This window comes from Narcine bancroftii, chromosome 1, assembly GCF_036971445.1.
Source record: "Narcine bancroftii isolate sNarBan1 chromosome 1, sNarBan1.hap1, whole genome shotgun sequence".
Taxonomy (NCBI): Eukaryota; Metazoa; Chordata; class Chondrichthyes; order Torpediniformes; family Narcinidae; genus Narcine; species Narcine bancroftii.
Genome location: NC_091469.1, coordinates 367,261,774 through 367,289,632, shown reverse-complemented (window position 1 = coordinate 367,289,632; position 27,859 = coordinate 367,261,774). Strand labels below are relative to the sequence as shown.

At 39.2% G+C, this 27,859-nt stretch overlaps 1 protein-coding gene across 8 annotated transcripts in view; it reads left to right on the top strand.

Annotated features, from left to right (window-relative positions):
• The window catches only part of LOC138750698 (serine/threonine-protein phosphatase 6 regulatory ankyrin repeat subunit A), a 226,568-nt gene that overhangs the window by 180,929 nt on the left and 17,780 nt on the right, over positions 1-27,859 (top strand). For all 8 annotated transcript variants that reach the window (XM_069912781.1, XM_069912764.1, XM_069912800.1 and 5 more), the window contains 9 exons: positions 2,376-2,487; positions 4,607-4,633; positions 6,801-6,875; positions 7,366-7,567; positions 13,818-13,905; positions 17,746-17,863; positions 18,496-18,715; positions 24,327-24,414; positions 24,502-24,585. In XM_069912781.1, coding sequence (XP_069768882.1) covers positions 2,376-2,487; positions 4,607-4,633; positions 6,801-6,875; positions 7,366-7,567; positions 13,818-13,905; positions 17,746-17,863; positions 18,496-18,715; positions 24,327-24,414; positions 24,502-24,585 — 1,014 coding nt within the window. The remainder of the gene's footprint in view (positions 1-2,375; positions 2,488-4,606; positions 4,634-6,800; positions 6,876-7,365; positions 7,568-13,817; positions 13,906-17,745; positions 17,864-18,495; positions 18,716-24,326; positions 24,415-24,501; positions 24,586-27,859) is intronic.

Below are 27,859 nucleotides of genomic sequence, written 5' to 3'. Positions count from 1 at the left end.
AAAAACTATTATTAGACATTATTTGCCTTTATAAATACATGCTGGTTTTCACTTCCCAATCCATTCCAGGTTAACCACCTGTAAGGTTAACTCTGTTGAGAGCTCCTACCTGTCCTTGAGTATTTGCAATGATTTTGTATATTAAATGTCCAGCAGCTGGAGTGTTTTGCTTGTCAGTTTGTATATAATCATTCCAGCATTGTTTTTTTTTCTCTTGGTTCCTTCTTTATATATCCTAGATGTAGATAATCTGCAGTTAACAAACTTTCACTCCTTTTCTCAGTTTGTAGCATCATTCCTTGCAAATCTCTCACCAATCAATCTCTCTTGGCCTATCACAGACATTCCCTTTGTCCACCGGATCCCCATCTCTACATCTTAAAAGGCATTTAATATCCAACTCTTCTCTATTCTGTTGTAAAGTCAATGACTTGAAATATTAACTCTTCCACTCTCAAAGTCTTTATATAGGGTTTTTGAGAATTCAATCAAGAAAACTATTTGTCTTGCATTAGCTCCTCTTTAGATGGTACTATTTGGTTGCAAGTGCTTTCAAGGGTAGATTTTCAAAATGATATTGGCAGGACTTGTGGGCAAAAGACCTACTTGGCCTTGTTCTCAGCAACCTCACATTGAGTTACAACTGTACACGGAGAACAATATATCCACTGAGGATAACCTCAGTCATTTAAATTTTAATTTAGATATACAGATGGATACAGGCCCTTTCAGCCCACGAGCCTGTGCCACCCAATTAACCTACACCCCCAGAATGTTTCAAATAGTGGGAGGAAACCGGAGCCCCTGTGGAAAACCCACATGGACACAGGGACAGCGTGGGATTTGAACCCCAGACCCTATCGCTGGCGCTGTAACAGTGTTGCACTAACCAGTACGCCATCCGTGCCACCTGTGTTCTCTGACTTTGCAGCAGTGTGATTGAGATCTGTTCAGAGCATAAGAAATAGTAAGTTTTGTCGTGTATGCACTTAAACAATTCGGACTTAGAGACGTGGTGCTTTTCTCATTCTTTAATGCCATCAAACTAACATGGCTACTGACATACAGATGGGGGGGTGACATCATGATGTGGGTGTCATGATGTACAGCAGGGCGGTCTTATACACAACAAGCTTCCTCATTAAAGAGATGCATAAATTACTGTCAATTCACAAATAGGCTTATGTTCGTCAGAATTTCAATGGTCGACTAAAACTAACAGAAGTCATTGTAATGCAGTAAAACCACTGTTATCGGAATTCAGGCAACCACCAAAATAAATAGTGGAAAATAAATAAGTAAAAAATACAAAGTTTAAAATTGGCACATCCCTAGCGGTCAATTCGCTAATCACGCAACACGCAGTCTCAAGCAACTGGAAAATTTGCTTATCCAGCATCTACCAATCCCCATAAGTCCCAGATACTGAGGGGGGGGGAGGAGATGTTGGGGGGGGGGGGAGATATTGGGGGGGGAGGAGATGTTGGGGGGGGAGGAGATGTTGGGGGGGGAGGAGATGTTGGGGGGGGTTTACTGTACTTGAAAAGTGTTTAATAAATGCTAGCCTATAGATATGAAATACAAACAGGACAAGCAAAACCCTGCAGATGCATTTAATTCTGTAATATATGTAACCAATTGATGCCTGCAAACTTATTAAGATTGGATTTGGAAATAAACTATATACTTGGGTGTAGTTCATGCATTTGGATTGGCCTCCAGTACTTCACCTGAGCTGTTATCTGCAATAGGTGAGCTGCACTATCATTGTCAGTAGAAATGTAGAGGATATTGAAACAAAACCTGTTTGTACATCAATAACCAATCATGCGTGCAAATTTGTATTTGCAGTCTCAAAATGGTCACCAAGACTGACGATTCTGATTATCACTTCTGAAGATGAAACAAAGTGGTACTCACCAAAATGTGTCTTTGAAAAGAAATTCATGATTGATGGAAGGATGTTTGAGTTAGCATGTTTGTGTCCAGTGTGGCACAAAATGATGTACAGTGGGGGAAAAGAAATGATTCTTAATTACAGCAGGTTTTTTTTCCCACAGTGAAGTGTTGTTAAAATTTTTGTAGTGGTGATTGTCAAAGGCTTTCCATGCAATCTGAAAAATAACAATCATCTCTTTCCTGATGCATTTAATTTTGTTAATATAAAACCTGATCAAAGGCCATTGATTTGAAACATTTTTTCTCTCTTGAGTTATTGCGAATTTTCAGCTTTTTTAAAAATAACATTCCCAGCATTTGGTATTTTGGCTGAAAAGCAAAAAAATATATCAGTCTTTGTTCATTTTGAAGTTTGTTGTTTGTTGGAGATTATTTTAAATTGCTACTCAATTAAGGCAGTTTCTAACTATGTGCAGGTGCCTGGAATACTTACTACGCAATGATGCCAATCCTGGAATTCGAGATAAACAAGGCTATAATGCAGTGCACTATGCTGCTGCCTATGGACATCGTTTATGCCTTGAACTCGTCAGTATATTTAATTTTATTCATTTTAAGTCCTGTTAAATGTTTTCAATAAATAGAATGAAGTTCAGTACAAGTCTGATTATCCAAAACTCCCTCTAACTCCCACAACTACCTGGACTATACATCCTCACACCCTGTGCCCTGCAAAGAGTCCATCTCAATTTCTCCATCTCCACTGCATCTGCCCCGCAAGATGAAGTCTTCCAGTCCAGAGCCTCTGAAATGTCTGCCACCTTCCACAAATGTGGCTTTCCCTTCACCACTATTAACTCGGTCCTCACCCTCATCTCCTCCATTCCCCACTCATCTGCCCTAGCACACCCTGTTCCTAGAAACAATAAGCACAAAATCCCTCTCTTCATCACCTACCACCCCACCAGCCTCCGCAACCAACACATTATCCGCCAGAGTTTTTGGTACTTTCTACAGGACCCCACCACCAGACACATTTTTCCTTCTTTTCCCCTCTCAGCCTCCTGCAGGGACCGCTCCCTCTGTGACTTCCTTGTACACTCTTCCCTCCCCACCCATCGCACCCCGCCCCCCCCCCCCCAGCTCCTTTCACTGTGATCATAGGAGGTGTAGTACCTGCATCCACACCTCTTCCCTCACCATGGTCCAAGGTCCAAAACACTTCACCTGTACTTTCCAAGAACTCATTTACTCCATCCGGTGCACCCTCTGTGGCCCTCTCTACATCAGAGAGACCAGTCGCAGAGTAGGAGATCGCTTCGCCCAGCACCTCCTCTCCATTCGCAACAAAAGCAACCTCCCCGTAGCCAACCATTTCAATTCTGAGTCACACTCTCAAGCTCACATGTCTGTCCATGGGCTTTCACACTACCCCATCCTGACCACCCACAGATTGGAGGAACAAAAACCTCATTTTTCATCTGGACACCCTCCAACCCCAATGCATGAACATTGAGTTCACTGTATTCCACTAATAAGCTTTCTTTCCCCCCCCCCCCCCACCCACCTTTAACTAGTTATTCCAGTTTCTCTCTCCATCAAGCCTAGAATCCTTCCCTCTCCCCCCCTCCTGCAGTGTCCACCCCCCTCCACCTATCATCTCCCACCCTCACCATCCCCCTTCCCCCCCTTTTGTTCAGATATCTCTCATGTCCCCCCCACATCTTGATAACGTTGGTGATGTATCTTTACCTTTGTTGAGTTTCTCCAGCATTTTTTTTGTTTTTTCACTTAACCACAGAGTCGACAAAATCCTGTGTTTTACCTGCTGTTGCTACTGGGCTGATTTTTTTTTAAATGACTAGTTATCCAGAAAAAAAAAACATTTATCTGATATAGGCCCAGTCCCAACTATTTTGGATAATCAGAGTTGTACTGTACAGGTACACAATCCTTTATCCGGATTTCAGAACAAAAACCAGCTGCCCCAGATTTAAGCCCACCCAAATTGTGCTACCATATCCATCCCTTTCCAGTCGCGCTGCCGTCTCTCTCCCCCTTGCCCACCCGAATCGCGCTGCCGTCTCTCCCCCGCCCCCGAGTCGTGCTGCTGTCTCTCAACCCCTCGCCCGCCCGAGTCGCGCTGCCGTCTCTCTCCTCCCACCTGCCCTAGTCATGCTGCCATCTCTCCTCCCCCCTGCCCAACCCAGTTATATTTCTCTCTCTCTCTCTCTCTCTCTCTCTCTCTCTCTCTCTCTCTCTCTCTCTCTCGCTTCCCCACTCCCCCCCCCCCCCACCAGCACCAGGAAAAAAAAGATGCCAGTTTTTGGAACTTTCTGGATAAAGGATTGTGTGCCTGTTATAATAGACTCAAGTTTGAAGTGCAATTATTGGGTTAGGTTCCAAAGAATTTCAGGTTACAACATTGGAAATCCAAAATGATACAAAAATATTTACAGCATTTACTGTTCTTATTACAAGTATTTTTAATGTGGCACTATCCCATAAATACTATTTAGCAAGTTAGCTGTCCTTAAATCTGTTTGTATCAATCTGTATTGTAATGCCATCACAGTTTTTTTTAATATAGGAATTCTAAAGTAAGAAAATTGATTATGTCCTTTGGTTTGTTACTCTTTGGAGGGGGTATTTATAGTGATATCAGAGCTATGTAGTATATATTTTATTTCTTTTTAAATTTTTCTAGATTGCAAATGAAACTCCTCTAGATGTGGTATGTTATTCATTTTGTACTTTGAATTGTATCAGCATCAATTAATGTCATTGAGTTTAACAAATAGCCATGGAAAATTAAATTTACGGGTTAGTGAATATTCACTTTGTCACAACATTTGAAGTTTGACTTTCAAGCACGTCCATGTAAACCAATAATAAACAATATGAATGAGATCCATACGTTTTTTAAAATTAGACATACAGCAAGGTTACAGGCCGGCCAACAAGCGCGTGCCACCCAAATACCCCAATTAACCCTCAACCCCTGTACACTTTGAAGGGTGGGAGGAAACTGGAGTATCCAGGGCAGACACATGGAGAATGTACAAACTCCTTACGGAGAGTGCCGGATTCAAACCCAGGTTGCTGGCACTGTAATAGCATTGCACTAACCGCTACTCTAACTGTGCTACCCTAAATAAAGCTATTTAAAATGTGTGGTTGGAGAACTTGGGAGAACCTGCACTCTACCATCTGTTAAGTGGCCCTTGGATGAATAACTTGTTAGTTTCAGGTTGAAGCTTCATCTTGTTAAGACAATGTCGCTTGCATTTGATTTTTGCATCTCAACTGGGAGGAGGTTGACTTGGTTTTTTTTTTCACTACCTAGAGCCCCAATGAAACATAACATAAACATAACAATTACAGCACGGAAACAGGCCATTAGGCCCTTCTAGTCCGCACCGAACCAAACACCCCTTTCTAGTCCCACCTCCCTGCACAATGCCCATAACCCTCCATCTTCTTCTCATCTATATACCTGTCCAACCTTTTCTTAAATAATACAATTGACTCCGCCGCCACTATTTCTCCCGGAAGATCATTCCACACAGCTACCACTCTCTGAGTAAAGATGTTCCCCCTCATGTTACCTCTAAACCTCTGCCCCTTAATTCTTAACTCATGTCCTCTTGTTTTAAACTTTCCTCCTCTTAACGGAAATAGTCTATCCACATCCATTCTGTCTATCCCTTTCATAATCTTAAATACTTCTATTAAATCCCCTCTCAACCTTCTACGCTCCAAAGAATAAAGACCCAATCTGTCCAATCTCTCCCCATACTCCAGATGCTTAAACCCAGGCAACATTCTGGTAAACCTTCTCTGCACTCTCTCCACTCTGTTTATATCCTTCCTATAATTAGGCGACCAGAACTGCACACAGAACTCCAAATTAGGCCGCACCAACGTCTTATACAATCTCAACATCACCTCCCAACTCCTATATTCCATGCAATGATTGATAAAGGCCAGCATACTAAAAGCCTTCTTCACCACCCTATTCACGTGAGTGTCTACCTTCAGGGAACGATGTACCGTTACTCCTAAATCTTTCTGCTCTTCTGTATTCCTCAATGCTCTCCCATTTACCACATATGTCCTATTCTGATTCTTCTTACTTTACCACATATGTCCTATTCTGATTCAGTTTAAAAATACAGTTTAAAAATTTACTGCATGACTTGCAATAAGAACTTTTGGATAGACAATAGGAGCTGGAGTAGGCCCTTCGGCCCGTTGAGCCAGCACCATTTCATTTAAAGTCTACTATTAATAGTTTCCTGATTAATACTAATAGTATAGTAATCATGTTAAACTGTAGGGAACTAAGGAGTGTGACAGAACAGTGCAATCAGGGAATACAGATACATAATTCCTTGAAAGTGGTAATCTGGGTAGGTAGGCTCATAAAGAGAGCTTTTGGCACAAGAGTTGGGATTATATGTTGAAGTTGTATAAGATATCAGTGAGACCAAATTGGAAGTATTTTGGGCAGTTTTGGTCACCTACCTATAGGAAAGCATCCCTTTCATTAGTTATTTGCATCATTTGCCTGTGTGATCAGCATTGTGTTTAAGAGTAACTGTTATTGGGTTGATAGCTATTTTTATGGATAAAGCTGCACTGCTTTCTGTTGCTACTTATTAATAGTGTCAAAAACTCTTTCTCTCTACCCTTAACATTAAGGATTACTCATTATGGTGAAAATAAAGTGTATATATCAAATGTGTTTCCTCAAAGGGTTACTTATTTATCATAGAAAATCATAAATTTAATATTCACAAGCCAATGGATATCTGTATTAGCTTTGCATTGATATTTTCCTTGTAACAGCTTGGACCTTGTAACAGCTTCACTCTAAAGTATCTTATTTACTTTGTCAGTTGATGGAAACTTCAGGTACAGACATGCTAAATGATTCTGATAACAGAGCACCCATCAGTCCATTACATTTGGCTGTAAGTAGAAAATATTAATGAATGTATCTGGACAATATATCAATCCTCTAAATTAACGTGCTCTTTAGTCACACATCTAACCTGCTGTATCTCATATAAATTTATAATATTACTTTCTGAGTGCACCTTTACATCTTGTGAGCTGTGATTACTTTTTGAATCCTTCGTTTCTATCGCATTAGATATTAAAATAGCTGCTATTGTGTAAATTAAATGTTTAAAGCAATTTTAATAACATTTTGTATGGAATAGATAAAACATTTGCATCTCAATAGAAATGCAAAAAGTTAAAACTCATTTGAAGAGGCTTTACTGTTAACTGCAAAGCATCTATGCAGTTGTCACCATTTTTAATTATTGCTTTGTTACACAATGTTTTTTGGGCACAGAATTAATACTGAGAATTTATTCAAAATTGATTTTTATTTGTAGATTTTTAAAATTTGTTCAAATGAATATTTTCCTAAAAGGATAACTGTATAATTTACAGGCCTATCATGGTCATCACCAAGCTTTAGAGGTACTGGTACAGTCCCTCTTAGATCTGGATGTGAGAAATAATAATGGACGCACACCATTGGACCTAGCAGCTTTCAAAGGACACGTGGAGTGTGTGAATGTTTTGATCAATCAGGGAGCATCCATTCTTGTGAAAGATTTTGTGACTAAAAGAACTCCAATTCATGCTGCAGGTTTGTATATATTTAATTATATTATTTAAAAAAGAATGAAATCGGTGTCCGAGATCTTTAATCCTAAAACATTAGAGCAAAATCTATATTTGAGACATAATCTTGCAGATTCCTAATGAGTAAGCCAGGAAAGAGGAGTTCATAATGTACAAAATATATTGTACCAAATTTGGATGAAACCATTTATCTACATTTTACTAACAAAATCTCATGGGAAAGCAAGGCTGAATGGAATGGGTTTTACTATCCTGAGGAAAAACATTGATCAGAAACAGAACTGTACCAGCAATGCCGACTTGAGAGAAATAAAGTACAAGAAATTTATCTTCAATCCTTGGAGGAGTGAGATCAAGTAAAAATTATATATATTGTGTTATTTTTCCAGCTAACTTGCAACTTACTTTCCTTTGTTGGAAATGTCTACCACTCAGAACTATTTGTAATGAACCACAGCCTTTTCCATGCCATGTTTTCTCACCCCATTCCCGTTGACTCCCCATAAATTATGCCACTCACTAAGCAGTGGTCAGAAGTAGATCTACAATGCCACCCACTTATTTTTTGTTTTTAATTTGTATTAGTATTAGAGAGAGCCATCACTGAACCGTAGTTCTGAATTCCAGATGTAAGATGAGTCCTTAATGTCAAGGCAGCATTTGGCTGAGCTTTGCATCAAGAACCTTTAAGAAACTGAAGTTAATGGAAATGGAAAAAAACAATTCAATGTTGGAGTGGTTGTAAACCATCCGGCATCATTACAGTAGTTGTTCAAGAACAGGGTTTCCAAACTGCCACCCTCAACTCACATTCCAACTTGAGCAATCCCTATTGCTGTAAGTGCTCTGTGATAGATAAGGTATTGCTAAAGGTGGTCTGTGAGTGGGAAGGGAAGGTTGAGAACCACTGCTCTAAACCTAATTGTTACTGAAATATTTTGCTTAAGAAAAATTGTCATTGGCCCATTTCCTTTGGAGTTATGAAGCTGTGCACATAACGAGTTAATTAGATACGAATAAAACTGTGGTTTTCAAACTTTTTCTTTCCACTCACATACCACCTTAAGGGCTCTGTAATTAGTAAAGGATTACTTATAGCATAGGGATTGCTTAAAGTGGAATGTGAGTTGAGGGGGGCAGTTTTGAAAACCCCTGATCTAGAAAGTATCCTTGGGACAAAACACTTCAGCTGCTTCACCTATGGCTTTGCATTACAGAAGTAATATGCTTGTTGATGATCAATGTTCAGTTCTATTCACATCACCTCAGCAGATGAATGAGCACACTGAAAAGGTTTCACAACACAAAGGTATCAGACAATGTCCATTTCAAAACAAAAGAGAATCGAGTTATCTTTGACATTTAATGCCAAATCCCCCAGCTATGCTGAGGATCAGCATTGCACAGAAACAGAACTGAACTTTCTATGCCAACATGAGAGAGTTAGGTAGAGTATGATGTAGCCTTTTGACACCACGAGGCCTTTCTGGCCAAGAATATAGACTATTACGGCACAATACAGGCCCTTCAGCCCACCATGTTATGCCAATTTATGTAAATCTACTACACAACGATCTAATTTTTTTCTTGCCTCACACAGATAACCCTCTGTTTTTCATGCATTCATGAGCCTATTTAAGAATTTTTTGAATGTACCTATTGTACAAGCCTCCACCACCATGTACAGAATGCATTCCAGGCACCCATCCACACACTTTAAAAAAAAAATCTCCTGTAAACTTTCCTCCACTCACCTTTAACATTGACCTCTGCTCTCTGCTAAACTTGCGCACCTTTTCCCTCTTCCTTTCCTATCTTTCCAGTTCTCCCCTCCCTTTCCTCTTACCCACCCAGACATCTCTCCTCCTCCTCATTGCTGCTGTTCCCTCCCTCCTTTCTCCACCTATCATCTCCCGTCTCCACCTTTTTGTTCAGATGCCTACTGACATTCTCTCCTACATTGATAAAGGGCTTAGCCCAAAACATTGGTTATGTATTTTTATCTTTGCTACATAAATGACGCTGTTTGATCTGCTGGGCATCTCCAGCATTTTGTTTTTACTTCATCCATTGTGTCTACAGATTTTCGTGATTTACTTTTGAACAAATATCCTCTTGTATTTGCTATTATCACCCCAGCAAAAAGGTGCTGGATATCCATCTTATCGAGCCCTCATGATCTTGTGTAGAACCATAGAAAGCTACACCACAGGAAAACAGGCCATTCGGCCCTTCTAGTCTGGCCAACCATTATTTCACTTGTCCCAATGACCTGCTTCTTTTCCATAACCTCTCCCATCTATGTATCTATCCAATTTATTCTTAAAACTTAAGATTGAGCCATATTCACCATGTCAGATGGCAGCTCATTCCACACTCCCATCACTTTCTGAGTGAAATACCCCCTGTGTTCCTCCTAAACTTTTCCCCCTATAGTCATGTTCTCTCTTATCTCCCCCAATCTAAATGGAAAAAGCCTACTCACATCCACTCTGTCTATACCTACCTCTAATAATCTTGTAAACCTCATCAAATCTCCCCTTATTCTGCTTCGTTCCAAGAAATAAAGTCCTAACCTGTTTAATCTTTACCTGCAACTCAACTCATGAAATCCTGGTAACATCTTAGTAAATCTTCTCTGCACTCTCTCAATCTTATTGATATCCTTCCTGTAGTAAGGTGACCAGAACTTCACACAATATTCCAAATTTGACCTCACCAATGTTTTAAGTACACTATGTAATTTTATTAGTCTCCTCTCATACTTCATCACTCCAAAGCAAAAAGCCCTAGCTCTGTTAACCTTTCTTTCAATCCAGGCAGTATCCTCATGAATCTCCTCTGCACCCTCCCTAAAGGATCTGCATCTTCTTATAATGAAGCATCCAAAATTTAGCACAATACCCCAAGTGAGGTCAAACTCGAGTTTTCTCAAACTGCACTATGACATCATAGCCTTTGAAGTCAATCTCCCGACTAGTGATGGCCAATACACCATACGCCTTCTTAACCACCCAATCAACTTGCATGGCAGCTTTGAGGGATCTTTGGATGTGAATCTCTCTGTTCCACCATACTCTAAATCCTGCCATTAACCATGTACTCCCCCTTCAAGTTCAACCTTCCAAAGTACATCACCTCACACTTATTCAGTTTGAACTCCATCTGCCATTCTTCTGCCAAACTCTGCATCCTGTCTGTATCCTGTTGTAATCTATGACAGACTTCTATACTATCCACAACACCTTCAACTTTTGTATCATCTGCATAAATACAGCATGAGTCAGTAATGCAGGTTTGAACGCATCTTCAACAATTCTCAAAAAATCTCCACACCAGTTAGATAGGATGGTGAAGAAGGCACATGTCCTACTTGCATTCATCAATTGGAACATTGAGTTGGCTTCATCAGTTGCGGTGTTGAATACAATGGTTAATGCTATGTTATAACCATGCAAAACATTGGTGAGACCACACTTGGAGTATTTGTGTAATTCTGATCACCATATCCTTAGTAAGGATACGATTAATCTAGAAAAGGTTCAGAAAAGATTCACAAGAATATTGCTGGTACTGGAGAGCTTAGTTGCAAAGAGAGGTTGGATAGGTTGGAACTGTTTTCCCTGAAGCAAAGTAGGCCAAAAATATTCTATAAACCCTGTAGAGATTTCTAAAATCAAGAGGGTCATAGATGCCCTTTTACCTCAAGGTAGATGGGTCTTCAAGAGAGAACATAGATTTGAGGTGAAAGGGAAATGATTTGAAGGGGACCTGAGTGACAAGTCACAGACAGGGTGGTAGGAATCCGAAACGAGGAACTTGTAGAGTCAAATACAATTACAATGATTCAGGCATTTAGATAAGAAAGATTGAGGGATTTGGACCAAACACAAGTAAATGGACTAGCTCAGGTAGACACCTAAGTTAGCAGGAACAAATGGCTTGTTTGTGTTATATGCAATACTTAAATATGCTGGAGAAACTCAGCAGGTTGTTTAGCATCCATCAGAAGTAAAGAGGAACCAATGTTTCGGGTCTGGGTCCTTGCTGTGTGACCTGCTGAGTTTCTCCAGCATATTTGTGTATTGCACTTGACCCCAGCACCTGCGGACCTTCTTGTTTAACTGTTTGTGTTTTTGACACTTGAAGAGTCTTGGTCTTTTAAAAATCTTGTTTGATAGGCCAAAGCAGCTTTTTTGTTAGAATCAAGATACAAACAATCAAATTCTTTAAATGGTCCATTTTGCTGAAACAATTGGCCTTTCTGTTTTGGGTAATTCAGTGCAATTACAAATTTGTGTAGTACTGCCTGATTTGAATCTTTCTGCAGCTGTGTTCATCAAAGAACTGAGAATAGGAAGGCATATCGGATGTGGTAACTTCAATGATGACTTCCCTAGAAATTCACTAAAAGCATTTGGATTCTTAATAATTTAATCAGAACTTGTTACATACAGTATAATCCCAGTTATATCTAAATTAAGATCAGGATTATGATGAATTATGAATCAATCAACCAATTTGAATAAGACATGTTCTTGATAAAGTGTAAAACTTTAAAGTGCAATGCTTTTTAATAAGATTCATGAAATTTTAGAACAAATTATTTAAATGAAGAAGAATTTTAAGATCAGGGCGGGAGGACTCAAAGTATTATTTCAGTGTTCTTTTTTTTATGTACCTCTAAGAATTAACGGCTGAGAATCGTAGCAGGATAACCTGCAGATATTACCTGCAATAACTACATTATGATCATGAAACCAGCTGATGCCAGTCAAGATAGTTTTGTGCTAGGTTTTGCTGAGCTACTTCAATTTGCAACTTGTACTGCTGAATCATGATGTTCCAGCTTTTGTATTCTATACCCGATCCAATGAAGGCCAACATGCCAAATGAAACTTTCACCACCTTTGCCACATTTTAAGTTTGTTTATTTATATTTATTTAGGGTTATTTAAACTAAATATATAGTAGTTTATTTAGGGTTAGCACCTAATAGCCTAAATACGCCTGGAATTGTCTATTTCAGAAGCTAAGCAGGCACAGGACTGGTAAGTACTTGGAGGGGAGACAGCCTAGGAGCACTTGGTGCTGTAAGTTTCTGTAAGGAGCTGGACAAAGTGGTGATTCTCCGTCTGCCTTGCGGTAGACAAAAGTTAAAGAATTTCATGTGTGTTACATTCTAAATGTAGTATTATGTGACAATAATGGAACCTTCACCTTTTAATTTTTAGTATAAATAAATAGTTGAGTTACTGAGGGTTTGCACAAGCAGTTCATCAGTCATTCAGCAGTCTCATTGCCTGTGGGAAGAAGCTGTTTCTCACCCTGGTGATTCTTGCTCTGGACAATGCACAGTACCTCCAGATCGCTCTGTTGCACAACATCCTCCCATTTGCTGTGCAAGTCCTGCCCTGGTTTGATACCGAAGTGTAAGATCTCTTGGCAGAGTTGAATTCCATTTGCCACTTCAAGGCCCACCTCTCGATCCTGTTGTAAACTTAAATATCCTTTCTTACTATCCACTGCACCACCAATTTTGGTCTCATGTGCAAATGCGCTAATCATATTGACTACATTGCCATCTAAATTGTTAATATGGACAACAAACAACAGTGGACCCAGTACAGACGCCCAGTACAAAGCATTGGACGTGTTTCAAATCAGAAAAAAATATCCTTTCACTGCTACCCTCTGTCTCCTTCTCAGCCAGTTTTGAATCTAATTGGGCCAGCTCACCTTGGGTCCCATGTAATTTAACCTTTCAGAATAACCGGTCATTGTCAAAGGACCTTGCTGAAGTCCATATACACAAAGTCGACTGCCCCATCTTTGCCAATCTTCTTTGTCACCTCTTCAAAAAAAATCTGATTAATGACATGATCTGACACTCATGAATTAGCTTGGAAAATATCTGGATTCTGCTAGATGCTATTTCAGGATGGCATGGTTGGTGTCGTGGTTAGCACAACATTGTTGCAGCACTGGTAACTGGGGCTCGAATCTGGCGCTGTCTGTAAGGAGCTTGTACATTTTCCCCGTCTCTGCATGGGTTTCCTCCAAGTACTTTGGTTTCCTCCCACAGTTCAAAACGTACCAGGGATGTAGGTATAATTGGACAGCATGGGCTTCTGGACAGAAAGGGCCTGTTACTGTGCTTTAAATTAACAGTTGTGAAATTAATTGGGCATTATTAGAATAATATACTTTGTGCATTTGGTATTCTATTGAATTTTTTTTTGCTTATTTATCAGCAACAAATGGCCACTCAGAGTGCCTACGTCTCCTAATAGGTAACGCTGATCTCTACACAGCGGAGGATATTCAAGATGGAAATGGACAGTGAGTAAAGTATTTTTACTAGGTTTCATTTTGTAAAACATAGGGAACATTTTTGTGCATCTAAATAAAAGTTACTTTGTACGTGAATTGCAGACAAAATATCACTTAATTTGTACAAGGTTAGGCAATAGTTGACAGGATACAATAGTTAGAGTGAAAGCATGATTACCAAATGGAAGAAGTTTAAGTGGGCGATAAGGAAGGTCCAGGACAGGGTAAAGGACAGGAATAGCAGGGTGAGGGAACAAGAGGGAGAGAGCCATAGATCAAAAAGAAAAAAGGCACATTATCATGTTTGAGGGAATCCCTTGAGGAATATAAGGAATGCAGGAGCATAGTGAAGAGGGAAATAAGATTATATGTATAAAGATAAAAAGGGTCTCAAGGGAAAGAATATGTGAGATAAGGTGGGCATCTATGTAGACTCAGGAGATGGGGAAGATCATTTTGTGAATGTGTTGAACAGGATAAGCAGTAATGGGAAGGGTGGGAGGAAACTAAGGACAGCCAAGGGCATGACTGCATCAGTAATGAAGAACTATTAGCAATGATAGATTGAATCAAGGTGGATGCATGGATGCACCCAGAACATTGTGGGTAGGCAGGAAGGAAATAGTTGGGACCTTGAAAGACATTTTTAACTCATCGCTGAAGACAGAAGTTTGTATAAAAACACATCTGAAGAAAATCAGCTGGTCAGTGTACTTAATATAGCAAAGGTATAACCAACGTTTTGATCTTAAGCCCTTCATTTGGCATGATAAAATGTGAGCAGGTTCCCAAACAAAATTGTAGGGGGAGGAGCAGGGTCCCAAAGGTAGAAGGTAATAGGTGTGGATAAGGGAGGGAGGGCACACCAGCAGCAGGGGAGGAGGGACAGCTCTGTGAATGGAGAAGGAAGGGGCTGGAGAGTGAGAGGAAAGAAGTCAAAAGGAAGGGAGGGAGAACAGAGAGTAAGCGAGCAGAAACCGGAGAAGTCGATGTTAATGCCATCCGGTTAGAGAGTCCCCAGAGAGAAAATCAAGTGTTGTTCCTTGAATTTGCAGGTGGTCTTGGTGGGATAGTACATGATGACATGGACAGACATGTTAGCATAGAAATGGGGTGTAGAATTGGGATGGTTGGCCACTGGGAGATCCCTGTCATGGATGCAGACAGAGCGAAGGTGCTCAGCGAAGCGATCTCCCAGTCTGTGCCCAGTCTCCAAGATGTAGAGAAAGCCACAAGGAGCAGATACACATGAAGTGTTGCTTCACTTGAAAGGACTGTTTGGTGCTCTGAATGATTGTGAAGGAGAAGGTGAGGGTGCAAGTGTGGCACATCCTGTGGCCATGGGGAAGGTGCCAAGGAGGCAATTGGAGGGGAAGGATGTGTGGATGAGGGAGCAGTCCTACGGAAGGCAGAGAGGGGAAGTTGTGTCTCATGGTGGGATCACCTGGTAGGTGGCAGAAATTATAGAAGATAATGCATTGGCTGCGGAGGCTAGTGGGATGGTTGGTAAGGTCAAGGGGAATCCTGTGTTTGTTATATCTGGGGGCAGAGGGGGCCAGAGCAGATGACCAGGAAATGGAGGGGATGCATGTAAGGACTGAGTTCAAAGTGGTGGAGAGGAACCCATATATTTGGAAAAAGGCAGACATTTCAGATAATCTGGACTGGAAGCCCTCATCAGATGCAGTGGAAACATTGCTAGAAGGGAATGAAACTGATGAGCCCATCGCGGGTGCATAAGATAGCCCCTATGTAATCGTCAGTACAGCGGATGAAGAGTTGAGGGGCCTTGCCTGTGTAGGCTTGCAGTATGGATTGCTCCACAAAGCCCAAAAGCAGATAGGCATAGCTGGAACCTATACGGTTCCCACAGCTAGACCTTTGATTTGAAAAAAGTGGGGTGAAGCAAAGGGGAAGTTATTAAGAATGAGAACCAGTTCTACCAGGCAGAGGAGGGTGGTAGTGAATGGTGACTGGTTAGGTCTCTTCTCAAGAAAGAAGCAAAGGGCTTTGAGACCTGTGTGGGGTTAGAGGTGTAAAGGGATTGGCGGTCAAGTTCATAGAATTGAAAATCATTGAATAGGTGGAGGGCATGTGAGATTTTGTGAATGTAGGTGGGAATGGATTGGACCAGAGGAGAAAAGGTGGAATCAAAGAAAGGCAATACTAGTTTAGTGGGGAAAGTGGAAAGAATGAGTCTACCGGGATAATTGGGTTATGTATCTTGGGTAAGAGGTAGAACTGGGCAGTGCGGGGATGGGAAACAATTAAATTCGAAGCCTTGGGAGGTAGGTAACCAGAGGTGATGAGGTTGGTGGTTTGATATAATGGTATGATGTCCTGTGCAAGGGTAAGTAGGAGGAGGTGTCTGAGAGCTGACATCTGGCACCGGCAAGGTAGAGGTCAGTGCACCAGATCACAGCAGCACCTTGTTTGTGGGTTTGAAAGTGAGATTGGGATTGTTGCGGAGAGAGTGGAGGGCAGAGAGTTCAGAGAAGATGAGATTGGAAGAGGGGAATGGTGAGGTTGAAACGGTTGATGACTCTGAGGCCATTGAAAATAAAAAAAAAAGATCCAGAGTATGTAGCTGGCCAGGACGAGATGTCCAAGAGGAGTAAGAAGGCTTTAAGCAGGAGAAGGGGGTCTTGGATGGGGGAGGTTGAGAGTCACTTTCATGGAAGTAGGCCTGGAGATGGAGGCAATGGAAGAAGAGTTCATCATCATGGCATGTAGGAAACTCATTAAGGTGCAGGTGGAGGAGGGCGAAGGTAAAGCCTCTACTGAGAACCAAGCGTAGGGGAGATCAGAGGGAGGAGGAGGCAGGTACATTGGGGGAACAGAGGTGGAGAGGGTGAGCAAATGAAAATTTCTTGAAGCCACTATCTTAGAGGACCTATCATGAACCCAACACACTAATGTCATCGTGAAGAAAGCGTGTCAGCACCTCTACTTCCTCAAGAGTTTGCGAAGGTTTGGTATGATATCGAAAAACTTGTACAGGTGTGTTGTGAAAAGTGTGTGTGTTGTCTGGCTATATCACAGCCTGGTATGGTCAACCAATACTTATGAGCAGAAAGCCTTGCAAAAGGTAATGTATACAGCTCTCCATAGTATACCTGTAGGAAATTTGTTGGAGTCTTTGGTGACATACCAAATCTCCAACTCCTCACAAAATATAACCGATGGTGAGCCTTCTTCATGATTGCATTGACATGGAGGCCCCAGGTCAGAGATGTTGACACCCTAGAACTTGAAGCTCTTAACTCTTTCCACTGCTGACCCTCAATGAGGACTTATTTGTGATCTCCTGATTTCCCCTTCCTGCAGTCCACAATCAGCTCCTTGGTTTTGCTGACGTTGAGTGCATGGTTGTGGCACCACTCAACCAGCTGATCTATGTTCCTCCTGTACGCGACGTCATAGAAGTCTGTGATTCTGCCAGTTTTGGCAAATGTGTAGATGACATTTGAATTGTACCTGGCCGCACAGTCACACAGGAAAGTAGCACCATCAGACTCCTAAACTACAAATGCAATCAGAAACTCATCCAAGGACTCTTGCTTTGCACATTATTTATTATTGAATATTTATTTTCTGAATCTGTCGAGTCAATTTGTTTACATTTCTCTCTTTTGTATACGTATCTTTCCAAGAGTACAGTTTTTGCACTACTGTTAAGTAGAAATTCAGCCTGGACCACACAAAAAAGAATCTCAGGGTTGTTTGTAATGTCATGTATGTACTCTTGAAAAAAATATGAACTTTTATAAATTACATTGATTTTTTTAATCAACTGTTTCTTAATCTTGACATTAATGCAGTGTAAATATTGGTTTTTTTTTGTTATAGAACTCCATTGATGCTGTCAGTTTTGAATGGACATACAGATTGTGTGTACTCACTTCTTAATAAGGGAGCAAATGTAGATGCCAAAGACAAATGGGGTCGAACAGCATTGCACAGAGGGGTGAGACTGTTGTATTTCTGCTTTCAGTGGATGCCACAATCATCTGATGCAAATGTTACCTGACTGCTTGTTCTAACTAGTTTCAGAAATTCACAGGAGTACATGAATTTAAACTAAAAAATTAGTTAAATGTACTAAATAAAGTAAACACATCCAATATAATAGTGTTGCAAGCAGCTTTTTATTGAATCATTTATGATTATTTTAGTTACAGAAGCTTTGGTAAAAAAGCATCATCCGTTTGGATAATAATTTTTTAATGAAAAACTAAACGATTTGCATATTTTGAATAAGAGCAGGACAGAAACATCATGTAATTAAATGAAAGGATATTTGAAGCCGGTCAGATTTTGAGTCGGGATCGAATGTTAGACCACATTTTACTGTTAATTGAACAATTGGCTGGAATTTATTTTTAAAGAACCAAAGTAACATTGGAAATGTAATCACAGGAGGCTGAGAGACTTAGAATAGCTAATGAATTTCATAAACTTTGTTTAATATTGCTACTTGTAGTGAATTTATTCACAGTGCACAAGTATAATGTGAGACAATCATTTATTGTTGACTTCTGAAACAACACAATTTTACATATAACATATTGTTATAAGTTCTTAAATGTTATTTTGTAGGCAGTTACTGGTCATGAAGAGTGTGTCGAAACTTTACTTCAACACAATGCCAACTTTTTAATTCGGGACTGCAAAGGCCGCACATCTCTGCATTTGGCAGCAGCCTGTGGACATGTAGGAGTACTTGGAGCCCTCCTTCAAGCTGCATCCTCAATGGATATTGCTCCCACAGTTTCAGACAATCATGGTTACACGCCTCTACACTGGGCATGTTATAATGGTAAATTAGTTTAAGTCACATCTATAGCTACCAAAAAAAATGTATTGGTAAACAAATTGAAAGCAAGAAATGTTTTCAGTCTTGATGGTTTTCAGCCTTACATGTTCTTTTCAATATTTTTATTAACTGTGAAATTTCACATGCAAACATACAGACTACCTACAGATGTGTATATATATATATAAAAAGTCAAGCAGCTGCATTACGCTTGTATCACTTCATCCAAGTTACCCCACATTTTAATCAAATAGATTATATTGTATTGAAATTTTATTATAAAAAAAGAAAAACTAAACCCAGTACCAAGAAAGAAGCTGTTTAGCCAAAAAAAAGGAAAACAGAATTCTTATTAGTGATAAATTACCTCAACCATCAGCAGTTCTACCTTTATAGCTCATACACTGTTATAATGAGGCCCAACATTCTCATAGGATGAGGGAGGAATTGGGCAGAGTGGACTGGGAGCACAGGCTAATTGATGAAACAGTTGAGGAACAGTGGAAGATTTTCAAAGAAATATTTTGTAATGCTCAACAAAAATATATTCCGGTCAGGAAAAAGGGCAGCAAGAGAGGGAAAAATCAACCGTGGTTAACAAAGGAACTAAAGGAGAGTATAAAATTGAAGGCGCAGGTGTACAAAGCTGCAAAGAGCAGTGGGAAACTGGAAGACTGGGATAACTTTAAGAGACAACAAGGGGTTATGAAGCGGGTAATAAGAAATGGGAAAAAGGATTATGAAAGTAAATTGGCACAAAATATAAAAACAGAAAGCAAAAACTTTTATAATATATAAAACAGAAGAGGGTGGCCAGAGTTAACATAGGACCCTTGGAGGATGAGAAAGGAAAACTGGTAGCAAAAAATGAGGAAATGGCCGAGGCATTGAACAAATATTTTGTGTCAGTCTTCAGGTGGAAGACACCTCCAGCATGCCCAAGTGCGGAGTTAAGGATGCGAATGTTGTGGAGGGCCTTGATAAAATAGTTGTTACAAAGGAAGTAGTGATGGAGAAACTAATGGGACTAAAGCCAGACAAATCACCTGGTCCTGATGATATGCATCCAAGAGTTCTGAAGGAAATGGCAGAAGTTGTAGTTGATGCATTGGTGGTCATATACCAAAATTCCTTGGATTCTGGGCAGGTCCCGGCAGACTGGAAGACAGCAAATGTCACGCCACTTTTTAAGAAGGGTTGTAGGCAGAAGACTGGAAATTATCGGCCAATTAGCTTGACGTCTGTAGTTGGAAAAATGCTTGAAGCCGTCATTAAAGATGAAATAGTGAAACTTTTGGAACGCAAGGGTTCAATCAGGCAGACGCAGCATGGTTTTAGAAAGGGAAGATCTTGTTTGATAAACTTATTAGGATTCTTTGAGGATATAATGGGTGCGGTGGATAGAGGGGAACAGGTTGATGTTGTATATTTGGATTTCCAGAAAGCATTTGATAAGGTGCCACACAAGAGACTTATCAGTAAGTTACAGGAAAATGGAGTCCAGGGAAGTATATTGGCATAGATCGAAATTGGTTGTCTGACAGGAGGCAGAGAGTCGGGATAAGTGGGAGTTTTTCAGGTTGGCAGAGAGTGGTAAGTGTGGTGCCGCAGGGGTCGGTGCTAGGCCCACAACTGTTCATTTACATTGATGACTTGGAGGAGGGGACAAAATGTGGTGTAGCCAAGTTTGCGGATGACACCAAATTGAGTGGAAGAACAAATTGTAATGAGGATGTGGAGAGTCTGCAGAGGGATATAGTTAAGCTGGATGAGTGGGCAAAGGTCTGGCAGATGGGGTACAATGTTAGTAAGTGTGAGGTTATCCACTTTGGCAAGAAAAATAAAAGAGCTGAATATTATTTAAATGGTGAAAAACTACAGTATGCTATTGTGCAGAAGGACTTGGGAGTGCTTGTGCATGAATCGCAAAAAGTTAGGTTGCAGGTGCAGCAGGTTATTAAGAAGGCAAATGGAATGTTGGCCTTCATCGCTAGAGGAATTGAATTCAGGAATAGGGAGACAATGTTGCAACCGTATAAGGTACTGGTGAGACCGCACCTGGAGTACTGTGTCAAGTTCTGGTCTCCATATTTGAGGAAGGATATACTGGCTTTGGAGACGGTCCAGAGGTTTACCTGGTTGATCCCTGGGATGAAGGGGTTGACTTATGATGAAAGATTAAATCGTCTAGGATTGTATTTGCTTGAGTTCAGAAGAATGAGAGGAGATCTTATAGAAACATATAGGATTATGAAGGGTATGGATAGGATAGATGTAGGAAGGTTTTTTGAGCTGGCCGGGGAAACTAAAATGAGAGGGCACAGTCTCAAGATTCGGGGGAGTAGATTTAGGACAGAGATGAGGAAAAATAGTTTTTTCCCAGAGAGTAGTGAATGTTTGGAATTCTCTATCCAGGGAAGTGGTTGAGGCTGCTTCATTAAACATATTTAAAACTCGGTTAGATAAATTTTTACATGATAGAGGAATTAAGGGATAAGGAGAGATGGCAGGTAGGTGGAGTTAGGTCATAAATTAGATCAGCCATGATCTTATTGAATGGCGGAGCAAGCTCGATGGGTCATTTTTGGCCTACTCCTGTTCCTACTTCCTATGTTCCTATGTTTTGAACAGCACCTGATATTCTCTCTGGACTTGATTTCTACATCATTAATATTTATGATATTTATTTTTATTATTTGTGACTTCCAAGGACAGAAATTTGCCTATACTTTGTATCTTTACTGCAGACAAATAATTATTTCAAAAAGCCTAATATCTCAGCCTTTCTGTTATGTGAATATTTGATCCAAGATATAAAGCTGCATATGTTTGTATTTGAGACTTATTGAAATGTCATGTGCTGAATATTTAGAGTCATAGAGTTCATGCTGAAATATTTTTCCACCTTGTCCCAGCAACCTGAACCCAGTCTATAGCCTTCCAAACCCCTCCCAACCAGGTACCTATCCAAAATTCTCTTTTTTTTTAATATTTTTTTAAAATTTCAATAACAATAAAATTGTTCAGGTTTTTTTTTTGTTCAAATTTCTTTAAAATATTGAAATTAAACCCACATCTATTGCTTCCACTGGCAGCTCAGACGACACATTCACCACCCTTTGAGTGAAGAAGTTCCCCCAATGTTCCCCTTAAATATTTAACCTTTCACCCTTAACCCTTGTCTCACTCAACCTCAATGGAAAAAGCCTCATAATTTGACATATCTCTATCAAATCTCACCTCATTCTCCATTGCTCTAGGTTTGTCCTCCCAAAGTGCAACACCTCACACTTGACCACATTAAATTCCATCTGCCGTCTGGCAACCCATTTTTCCAACTTGTCCAATTCCTACTGCAAGCTTTGAAGCCTTTCTCACTACACATGACACCCGAAGTCATAGCAAATTTGCTGATCAAATATATCACTTTATCATCCTGATCCTTGATAGAGATGACAAACAACAATGAACTGAGCACCAATTCTTGAGGCACACCACTGATCATTGGCCTCTAGTCAGAGATACATCCCATTTACTACCTCATCCTGGAATCTGAGCGGCTGAACCTTCTTGAACCAACATTCCTATGTGGAACCTTGTCAAAATCTAGGTAGATGACATCCACCTTCCTTCCCTCATCACTTTTCATGGTAACCTCCTTAAAAATCGTATTAGTTGGATGTGACCTGCAACGCCCAGAGCCATGTTGACCTCCCTGATCAATCCCTGGCAATCCAAGAACTGTATTTTCATTCATGTAATGCACACAAACATGTAATGTGCAGAAAACATAAATTGTGTAAAAACATTTTCATATAGCCCACGCATATACTGTGCGGGTGTAGTATTCTAAATTCCAACTGAATAAAGCAATTTGCATTTAATTGGGACGTGAGACAAAATGCAATCCATAGACTAGTCTCTGCCACAGTTAATCTCCCGACATTGTATATAAATAATGATGGTGATTCCACCACTGATGTCGAAAGCAATGACAACGTTGATGTGTCAGTATTGACTACAGTAGCGGAAAAAACGCTTGCAAGCTGTCCTAATGTATTTTAATGAAAAGTGAACAATCTGACTTTGAATGATTCAAAGAGATTATAGATGATGATGAAGAAGACTGACACAGACAGATGTTTGGTAACTGTTACTGCCTGTTCAGTAATTGTTGCTGTCTGTCAGGAGTTTGTACATTCTCCCTATGTCTGAGTGGTTTTCCTCCAGGTGCTCTGGTTTACTCCAACCTTGCAAGAATGTACAGCAGTTTGTAGGTTAATTGGTGTAATTTTAGCTGTTGTATGTTTTTTTGACTGTAACATGTTGTCCAGCTTTTTAAATTTGTTATTTAATATGTTATATGGTTATTTTAAATTGAAGTGATTTTTTTTTAAAATTTAATTTAGAACCAGTGGCTGTTCAATTAAGTTCACTTTTTTTATTCAGCATGTAAAAAAGATTCTTGTATACTGCGCACATGCATATAATGTGCAGTGACTAATCTGGTTTGTAAAAAACACATATAACACGTGTTATATGCTTAAATGTACGGTACTTGTGTATTCAGTCTCTTGATGTACCTTCCAATAAATTAGCACACTATGTCAGACTCACCTGCTTTTAATTTCCCAGTTTATTCTTAAAGTCCTTCTTAAACAATAGAACATTAGCTTTCCTTCAATTCTTCAGCACCTCACATGTGGCTAAGGACGTTTTAAATACCTCTATCAGGGCCCGGCTATTTCTGTGCTAATCTTCCTCGTCAACTGAGGGAATATTCTGTCAGGCACTGGGGATTTTGCCTTGGGTATCTCCTCTGTGATGCGTGGCTCCTAGAACGCTTCCACCAGCGTTGTCTCCGCTCCATCCTCAACATCCATTGGAGCGCTTTCATCCCTAACGTCGAAGTACTTGAGATGGCAGAGGTCGACAGCATCGAGTCCACGCTGCTGAAGATCCAGCTGCGCTGGGTGGGTCACGTCTCCAGAATGGAGGACCATCGCCTTCCCAAGATCGTTTTATATGGCGAGCTCTCCACTGGCCACCGTGACAGAGGTGCACCAAAGAAAAGGTACAAGGACTGCCTAAAGAAATCTCTTGGTGCCTGCCACATTGACCACCGCCAGTGGGCTGATATCGCCTCAAACCGTGCATCTTGGCGCCTCACAGTTTGGCGGGCAGCAACCTCCTTTGAAGAAGGCCACAGAGCCCATCTCACTGACAAAAGGCAAAGGAGGAAACACCCAACCCCAACCAACCATTTTTCCCCTGCAGCCGCTGCAACCGTGTCTGCCTGTCCCGCATCGGACTTGTCAGCCACAAACGAGCCTGCAGCTGACGTGGACTTTTACCCCCTCCATAAATCTTCGTCCGCGAAGCCAAGCCAAAGATCTCCTCTGTAATCTGTCTAGGGTCCTGACTTTCTTATCACTTTCAATAGAAATAAGTCTAAGTCTGAGCAGGTTGTCTATAATTAAACAGCCAGCAGAATAACTTGTTTAACCTGGAAGTTGCCTAAGTTTTTTTTAACTTCACAGATTTTAATTTTTGTTATGTTTGCTAGTACATTGTAAAAGTTCAAGTTGTTGATTGTTTTGTTTATTGTCCTCAGGTCATGATACCTGTGTAGAACTTCTGCTAGAACAGGAGGTTTTTCAGAAACTGGAAGGCAATTCATTCACTCCATTGCACTGTGCTGTGTAAGTATATTTTCATGGCTATTAAAATCTTGGTTACTGTGTCAAAGCAAAATCAGATTTTGAATGGCAGTTTTTGTTTCCTTTCAGGATAAATGACAATGAAGGCTCAGCAGAAATGTTAATAGATGTTCTGGGTGCTAACATTGTTAACTCCGTAGATGGAAAAGGAAGGTAATAAATTATAATCTTTTCCTCATTTTTAATCAGCATTGTGTCATTTGAAATAGTGAATCTTTCCACCTATCATGTAGGCAACAGATTAAGTGTGTTTAGTTTATTTACATCGCACATTTAAAACAACTCGTGCTGATGAAAATGCTGTACAGATCATAAAATAACATCTTAACTTAAGCAGCTTTTAAAGTGCAGTATAAAATGGGTACCCAAGGTTTAAGAATTGTACATGATAGTAATCAACAATCACCTCAAAATGCTTGCACGCTCCATAATAATAAAGTTACTAAGACACACAATGAGAGAAAAAATATTAGAGCGGGCAAAGGATAAAGTAAAAGAAATTAAACAACCACTATTGTGGAATATAAGGAACAAAAAATATTTTTCTACCCGGACATTAGTTTCAAGCACTTAAAGAAATGGAAAGAGTTTAACTTGACAAAACAAACATTGTGGAAGAAAGGCTACAATTTTGTGCTACGAGATCCAGGAGTATTAAAAGTATTCATTCCTGGGAAAAGAAATAGACTGTTCTCAGACCCAAAAGAAGTCCAACACTTTACAGAACAATTGCTGAACAGACAACAAAACGAGAGTACTAAAAAAAGACTACCAAAACAATGTATAGAAATAAGTTGTAAAGATAATAATGTGAATATAAAGTTTAAGGTTGAAAAAAATAAGGGGAAAAAGGAAAAAAAAAGGAGCTTTGTTATATTTTTTGGAAAATATATAGTGTTTTAGATAAGGGAGTTGTGGTTGTATGGCAAGGAGTCAAAGACAATCCAATCCGGGGGGGAGGGATTAACGTTATTTTGGGTAGGAATATTTTGTTATTTTTTTGTAGGGATTTCTAGGATAATATTTTTTTAATCGTGTCGTGGTGTATTAAGACGTACAAAAATAATTTAAAAAGAAATATTGGAAAGAGATAGAAGAGTTGAGGAGATGAGAGAGAATTGAAAAAGGAGGTATAAGATAAGTACATAAAATTACATTACCGTAAATATTAATGGAATACACAACCAAATTAAAAGGAGAGGTTACTGATTATTACTAAAAAAAAAGAGAAAGTGAACACACTGAACTGAGATAGAACATAGTAAATTGAAGAAAGACTGGGTAGGTCATGTAGTGGCATCATCATACAATTCAAAATCTTGGGGAGTAGCTATATTAGTTAACAAAAATTTGCCAATCAATATAAAGGAAATAATAACAGATCCAGCAGGCAGATATGTAATGACAAAGTTCCAGATTTATTCAGAATTTTGGAATTTACTAAATATCTATGCATCTAACAAAGAAGATCAGGATTTTATGCAAAACATCTTCCTAAAGATAGCAGATGCAGAGGGACATATCTTGCTAGGTGGGGATTTCAACTTCAACCTGGACCCAATGATAGACAAAACTGGGAAGACAATTAACAATAAGAATAAAGTAACTAAAAGTAATAGAAGATATGAAACTAACCGATATATGGAGGAAACTACACCCAAAAGAGAGAGAATATTCATATTACTCGAATAGACACAAGACCTACTTAAGAATAGACATGTTGTTGTGAGAGTTAAAAAGATGGAATATAAGGCAAGATTATTATCTGATCACTCACCCTTGTTATTAACAATCGAATTCGAGGATGTCCCACCAAACACCTTTAGATGGAGGCTAAACTCTGCACTGTTTAAAAAGGCAAGATTTCAAAGAATATATTGAACAGCAAATTAAAATATATTTCAAGATAAATATGGAGTCAGTAAAAGATAAATTCATTTTATGGGACACAATGAAGGCCTTTATTAGAGTACAAATAATTAGCTATCCGACTAAAATTAAAAAGGAATATAATCGGTAAGTAGAACATTTGGAAAAAGAGATAACAATTATAGAAAAGGAATTAGCAAAAAGAGAAGATACAGAGAAAAAGAGAAAATTGGCAGAGAAACAATTAAAATTCGAAACACTACAAACATATTGAGAAAAATATAATGAAAACAAATCAAAGATATTATAAACTGGGAGAGAAACCCCACAAAATATTGGCTGGCAACTTAAAATAGAACAAGCTAAAAGAACCATTCTAGCGACAAGAAAAGAATATAAACCGATCATGTATAACCCATTGGAGATTAATGAAAAATTTTAAAACTTCTATAAACAAATATACCAATCTGAAAATATAGGAAAAAAATGACAAAATTGACGAATTTTAATCTAATATTGAACTACCACATCTACAAATAGAAGAACAAAATAAATTGGCAGAACCTTTTAAGACTGAAGAAATACAGGATATATTAATGAAACTACCAAACAATAAAACACCAGGTGAAGATGGATTCCCTATAGAGTTATATTTTGTTATAAGAATATAAATCTAAAATTTTTAGGAATCTATTTATCCCTCCCCTCTGAGAAGTAATGAATCAGATGGAAGAGACCCAAAACTTACCAGAATCATGTAAAACAGCAATAATCACAGTAATTCCGAAAGAGGAGAAAGACCTACTATTACCAATGTCATACAGACCAATATCATTATTGAATACAGATTATAAATTAATAGAAAAATTACCAGCAAACAGACTAAATGACTGTGTACTGGGGAAACTAATAAGGCGACCAAACTGGATTTGTTTAAAAAAAAAAGACTGGCAGCTGATAATGTTTGTAAACTTATCAGTTTAATTCATGCACACAAATAAATAAAACACCAATGGTACCTGTTACGCTAGATGCAGAGAAAGCCTTCGACAGGGTAGAGTGGAATTATTTGTTTAAAGTGTTACAGAAATTTAAACTACCAAAAATATTTATTAACTGCATTAGAGCATTATTTAATGGACCATTAGCAAAGGTAGTAATAAATGGATATGTATCAGATCACTTTAAATTAAGTAGGTCAACAAGACAGGGATGCCCATTGTCCCCTTCATTGTTCGCTTTGGTTATAGAACCATTGGCGCAGTTGATAAGGAAGGAAAATATGATAAAACGAATAAAAATAAAAGAGAAAGAATATAAAATCAGTATATTTGCAGATGACATCATAGTATATTTAACACAGCCAGATAGATCAATAAAAAAAAACTATATACAAAACTAAAAGAGTATGGAGAGATAATAAAAGTGAAGTGATGCCAATGAACAAAGTTAATTATTCAGAATTTTTAAAAAACCCTTTTAAATGGCAACCACAGGCGATACATTACCTTGGTATCAGAATAGAGAACAACCTAAAACATTTATACAAATTAAACTA